General features: G+C 37.6%; 1 protein-coding gene across 1 annotated transcript in view; it reads right to left on the bottom strand.

Moving 5' to 3' along the window:
- CNGB3 (cyclic nucleotide gated channel beta 3) overlaps nucleotides 1–6,457 on the bottom strand; it is a 51,623-nt gene extending 45,166 nt beyond the window's left edge. Inside the window, exon 1 of the mRNA XM_009276049.1 lies at nucleotides 6,216–6,457. Coding sequence (XP_009274324.1) covers nucleotides 6,216–6,457 — 242 coding nt within the window. The remainder of the gene's footprint in view (nucleotides 1–6,215) is intronic.
- Between the last annotated feature and the right edge of the window lie 233 nt (nucleotides 6,458–6,690).

Consider the following 6,690-nt stretch of genomic DNA (forward strand, 5'->3'; position numbering starts at 1 on the left):
AAAAAAAAATATGTTAGTCATCTGATTGGTACAGGAACAGGGATATTCCAAAAAACTAACTTTAACTATTCTGATTATGCTCCCTTTACAGTCAATAGAAGGCTTCTCTGAGGAGATGTTCAGAATTACTGATGGGTTTCTGCTCTGAATTGCCTGCAAAAGGAGCCTATCCTTCTCCTTTACCTGCACAGGAAGCTTATGGAGTTTTAGGAGTGAGCTTTAATATTTTCTTTAATGACATTGGTACAAAATGTGGTAGTGTGCTAATGATGTTTGATAAGACATTGGACTTGGAAGTTTAAAAAGTAGGACTGATTCCTATACAGGAAAAATGGAATTATTTAGACTGAGTAATAGAAACGAGAACAAATCTAATGCTACACAATGCAGACATGCATTTAGAAAGAAATTGTAAGAATTTCTTTGGTAAATGGTGGGATCATCAATTACAGATGACAAAAGGATAAATATCCAAGTGTTTTTAGTCAACAACAGGGTGCCTATGAGCCATACTGTAATCTGGTTATGAAAAACACTGGTGCAAATGTAACCCTAGAATGCATCTGACATATTGGCAGGGGAGGAAGCATTAATATTGGTATAGGTATATAAGCCAATGGTGAGAGTTATTCTGACCAGCTATATTCAAAAGGTGAATTCACGTAGGAAACTGTATAAAGTCTCTAAGAATGATCAAGGCTACTGGGAACCTGGCTTTAAAAAAGACAGCAAAACAGATTGAGAGGCAATAGGATCGTTGTCTATAAATTTAAATTTTGGTGGAGAACCACGCAGCGAAAAGAGGTATTTGAGCTGAGGAACAGTATTTTAATAAGAATAAATGTGAATAGAAACACCACAAATTAATATGAGTTAAAGGTCTGAAGAAAGTTTCTAAGACTGGGATTCTAGACGGCCTTCTAATATGAGTGGGTAACAGTTGAAACAAGCATGACAGACTTCAAGATTATATTAGCTAAGATCATGAAAACTATTGTAGGCAGTGATTCCTGAGAATGTAAGAGAATAGATGCAGCATGACAGGAAATCCTTTTCAGAAAACAAACTTGAAATATATAAAGGTTTGGAAAGTGAATGAGTGACTTACTCAACTTGTATAGGTACCACCGGGTCCACTACTACCAAAAATCTCAACAGCTCAAGTGCTAAGAAAGTGAGTTTGTAAGGTAAATATATTATCTTACAGTCTTGAAACAAACTGTTGACACATTAGGCCCCACGGAATTTCAAAAAGCTCTTAATTAAATTTTAATTTTCATTAGCAGTCTTGAAACAAGTATCTTCCCCTGCCCCGTCATCTCTTCTTTTAAGAAGGAAAGTGTTTGAGAGAGACCCATCTTTAGTGAGCCAGAAGATTATGTCTTTCTCTATTTGCTGCATGTTTTGAAATACTGGCAGTATATCAACTTCTCTTTGCAATAAAAAAGAAAAAAAAATATTTTTATTTTCATTCTATTTCAGGATTGAGTTATTCTTCACAATGCAATTTGAATTTAAACTGATGTTACTTTTGTCCTACTATCTATTTTCTTGCATATTTCATTAATTTAAAAATAATGATATAATAATACTTGGGTTGGTTTTGGTTATATATAGAAGCAAGAATAGGCCATAAGCATTAATAAGCTTCATGTGGACACCATGTAATTAAAACTTTCCATTGGAATTCATGACTTTCCCTTAGTTCAGAATCTTTGTACAGAAATTATGCTCATTTTGGTCCTAAGCAATTGTTCTTGAAATAAAATGCAGAGATCATCCATTTCCCAGATCTCATGTTGTATTCATACAGCAAAATGGATGTAGAAGCAACAATGTTCAAGGAAGCCACTGTCTTTCAGAGTTATCTACTGGCATTGGACTCAGAACAAACTTCTTGATGAAGTGCAGACTGAAATCTAATCATCTAGGCTGCATGACATTCCTCCTGTTTATTTCAAAGGTTTGTCACAGCAGCTTCTTTGACAATCCTCCTAGTTATTCAATCGCAACAGGCTGTGAATCCTCTAATCTTCTTTACAGTACCCTCTAAGGAGAAGTCTGTCTCAATGCTGAACACATGGAACCCTCACTGAGGGACCAGATTAAAATGTGAATAAGATTTTATTTTAATTTGTAAATTTGCAGTGTGAACTATGCAAAAGAAAGTAAGGTGAATGTTGAAAATATCAATTAACTTTGAAAAATTACCTTTCTTTAATGTTACTGGTGATATAAAGTTGTTTAATGGCACTGGACATTTACTATGATGTAAAAAATAAGGGCAGCATCATTTCTGACACTGATCGCTTTAGAACAAAAGTATAATATTCTAAGAAAGAACCATATGATAATAAGTTAATAATAACTATTTCCTTATCTGGTGCTGTTGTGTCATTGGGGCTTTCTTCTCTGTAAGTGATTGAATCTGTCTGGGGCATTTGCCTCTTATCAGGAATTTTTAAAGATATTTCTTATCATATACACATAACATATGTTACATTAAAACACATTTAAATGCAAACTCATAACTTAGTTACATAAGCATATAATAATTTATGGCTAAGGAAAAAAATGTCTTAATCAGAGTATGATCCAGTGCTGTACAGAGTTCATGAGCACAGCACAAATCCTTCTTCAAACTTTCTATTCTTCTGTTTTTATTAATATGCAGGGAATAAAAAGCTAAAATGAAAACACTCTAACATTTCCCATAGTGAATTTAAAAAAAAATTGCAATAAAGTGTCTCAAAATTGAAAAACTTAATTTCAGTAATTGTACGATGACTAAGAATATCAGTTAATTTTATAACTTTCAGTGTGCAGAGCTGTGAGTACCTGAATAAGAATCTTTTAGCTGATACATGCTTCAGGAAGCTTTAATTCAACTAGCAAGGGTAAAAATAAAAGAGAAGGAAGTGGTGGCATAGATTCAGCTTGCATGGCAACTAAAGTTGCTCCACTATTGGGAATCTTGGCAGACTTTCACAATATACTGAACTTCATGCCATGTACTATTGTTGCCTATGCTAATTACATAAAATTAGCTTGGTGCAACCAACTTTGTTGCAATTCTACCCTCGTTAGTGGTAAACTGCTATACAGCCACTTGTGCAGGAACTCATGTAGCTTTCCTAGTATCACAAAGAAACTTGGTGAGAGGGAGAAAGAACCTATTCCTCTGACTTCCAATTACCGCTATCTAAGACCATCCTTTCCCCTTCTGCAGGCTCCTGCCACATTCTTTTCCAAATTCAGCAACAAAGCAGGCAAATTCCCTGTGGATGACAGATTATCACACATCTCTTCTGTAGTATCATTTATCCAGGTCACTGCATAAGGCTGCGCTGCCAGACCCCTTTGACTCCTCATCTGATCCTCATATCTCCTCCTGTCACCGTTTCCTCTGTTCTCTTGTGCTGCACAAAATGGGATGTTTTAATCTTAAATAGCTAATAATTGGAAGATGAGTAAATAACTGGAGACAGGGTATTTTAATACAAAGTATTGGACGAGATTAATTATAGGCATGAATACTTACACTAGTCGTGAAATAAAAATCAGTTTTCCTTTACTAAATGATAATAAAAATTATGTCTGATTTATTTGTCTCTTAGATTTATGAAGAAAGACACAGATATATTTGTAATTGTTTGGTGCAATTATATTACACACACTAGTGTACCTGTCACAATGCTCATTGCTTTGCTTATTTCCCCACATTTGACTCAACAGATAATAGCAGAGATAATACTTTAAATAAATTATCATTTCTTCTTTCACAAAAAAACCTATCTTCTTACTTTGAAAAATGTTATGTCAATGGAGGATTTACACAAAATGCTTTTAATTAAAGAAATAAATCAGTGGCAAAGTATGACAAACTATACCCTTGTTTTCTTACATATTGTAAAAAAAGAATTTCTCCCATTTATACAGTCAGAAATAAATATATATTAATATTATGAATATATAATTTAAAATAATGCAAGGAAAGACCTAAAAAGCAGCATTTCAGTCTGTATACTTCTGAATTGGATACCTTTTTAACTTCAGGGGCTACCTACGATAGTCATGCAGAGTGAATGGCATTAAATAGCATGGGTAGCTGCATCCTGCAGAACAGATAGAATTTAAAGGCTGTAGGAAAATACATCTCAGCAATGATTACAGCAAGTTTAATCCATTTTGGTACAGGCAGCATACCATCACCTTTCTATTTAATTTGCACGTTCTCAATTTAGCCATTGCAGAAATTCAAATCCAAGCACTAAAAGTGGCAAGCTCTGAAAGAAAGACCTAAGCAGAAGGAATATAAGTGCTAAGAAAAGTATTTTGATTTTTTAATACATTAATGTCTTTTCAGTCAGACTTACAAAATGTGCTGGATACGTTCCACCTGTTTACAATTTCAAGTACTGCAGTGATTAGCTGGAAACAACTAAGGAAAGGTATTAGTCTCTTTATAAAACATGCTTGTAACTATGTTTAAACTGGGAATTTTCAGAAGTGCCCAGTATTGGCCTTGTTTCACTTTATCTCAAGTTGATTGGAGTTTAGTGCCATGAGTGTCATCTTTTTGGGTCCCTGGTGTTCCTACAGTAATCAAGGATTTCTGGAGACTCTGCAGAGGGTTGATACTGGGTCTGTTTCACCAGGGTGCTGAGATTTTGTTCATGTGGTAGGACATAGTTTCTCTAGGATGCATCTACTTGGTGAACTGATATGTTGCAACTAGGATGGCAAGCACTAATAAGCACGGTAATTTTCTTGGTCGAGGTAATTGAGCTAAATGAAGTGCATTACTCACTAAGAATATGCTACCAGCAGGAGTTCTCTTTATTAACCTGGCTATGCACCACATAGCAAATTGCCTCTTAATCTTTGTTTGTTCTGTTATCTTTTTTTGCTGTTAGCCAAATTAGAGAGGAAAAAATCTCCTTTATGGGCCTGAGAAGGACTGGTATAGCCTAGTAGGTAATAGGATGAGGCTATGAAAAAGGCGAACTACAAGCACAAAACTCAGTCTTCCTGAACCACCTGTGTTTATATGGCAATTTGCAACACTGGAGCTCCCTTTTTTTGAAAATATTGAAAGCTGGGTTTCTGCATTTGCAAAAGCAGAATCAGAAGAGTACGTTTACTGGGTGGGAATGTTAAACATATTTTGTATAATTTTTATATTTTATTAAAATTTATTTAGTGCATTTTATATGAACGTGTTTTGTTCATAATACCTAGATTGTGAAGGTGGCATATCAGATACAATTTTTTGTTCCTCTCTAAAACATAACCCAGAATACATAAGATCTTGAGGTGAAATCTAAAAGCATCCGAAGTCCCGGTTACCCACTGTATTTTTTTCTTTATGTACTCTCAGATATGTGGCCTGCGAATATGAATTGTCATTTTACACAGCATTTTGCAGAGTAAGGTTCATGATCCTTGACTGGGTTTTCAGAGTACTGCCTTAGTATAAATAGTACATAGTAATCACCTTGGTAATCTGGGAAGATGAAACACACAACTTTAGCCAGGCTTAAAGGCTTTTAAAAGACACAGAGGAGAGAAGAGGTCATAGAAGCTCTTTGCATCCCTCCATTTTCTCTGATCTATGCTCTCAGATGCTTTGTTTACCATTCTTCCATACTCTACTTTTTCTAGGACTTGCTGCAACATCTTTGTCTCGTCCCCTGATGCCAGGCATCCACTACTACTTGTTCCTTAGGCATCTGTCTCCCCTCTACTCTTACATGCCAAAACACTTTATACAGTCCTCCTCTTCATCAGCTACCACATGCCACAGGCTCTGTGTTGGTTCCCAGCCTTCACTGTAGGGTCATACAAAGGTCTCACATTTGCCTCTCCTATGTCACTTTTGTGATCATCTAAATCATGTCTTTTTCATTTTTTGGTTTTAGATTTTGGGTTCCAGACAGTACCCTCACCAAGCATGTCATCATTTTCTCATGTGTATAAATGGCTATATTCCTCTGTTTGCAGAGCAAGGTGGTCTGGAGACCCTTGCTTTTGGTGGCGGCTGTAGTGCTTGGCCCACAGCTACAGCTCCTGCTGAGTGGCAGGTGTGACTGTGCCTGGGCCTGGCCGCGGGCCTCACTGACCCTGACCCACACCCGCAGACTGACATCCCGCCTGGCCTCAGCCCAGCCCTGCCCGGCTGTCCCGGGGCTGTGTCTGACCCCAGTTCCCCTCACCGGGCACTGACTGGCTGACTGCCTTCCCGGCTTGGCCCCGGACCTGCCTTGTCACCACAGACTTGCCTGGTGATCTGGGCTCTGGGCTGGCCTTGGCTGCTACCCCTGGGCCTACCCTGCTCGCCTTGCTCGGGGCTGGGCCTGGGCTGTGACTGGGGAGGCCCCTGCCCTGTCCACCATGTTGCCAGCTCCCTGTCCCTGAGGCAGGCGCTGGTCCTTGCTGCTCCCTGGCAATGTGCCATATTTGCTTAAGTGCTACGCAGTATCTCACGTGAAATGCTTGCACTGCATTTTAAAAAAGTGCAGGATTGTGTATGCACATACGTGTTTTTATGAACCCTCCCCAACAGAAAGCAATCTCAATATATTATAAAGGCTGCAATGATGTTTTGTGCTAGTTCCTTGTTAATAAGACTCCACTGTCTTCTATTAGAGTGCAAATTAGGTCTTGAGTGTTGTTCTGTTCCCTCATTTC

This window comes from Aptenodytes forsteri, unplaced genomic scaffold, assembly GCF_000699145.1.
Source record: "Aptenodytes forsteri isolate BGI_AS27 unplaced genomic scaffold, ASM69914v1 Scaffold433, whole genome shotgun sequence".
Classification (NCBI taxonomy): domain Eukaryota; kingdom Metazoa; phylum Chordata; class Aves; order Sphenisciformes; family Spheniscidae; genus Aptenodytes; species Aptenodytes forsteri.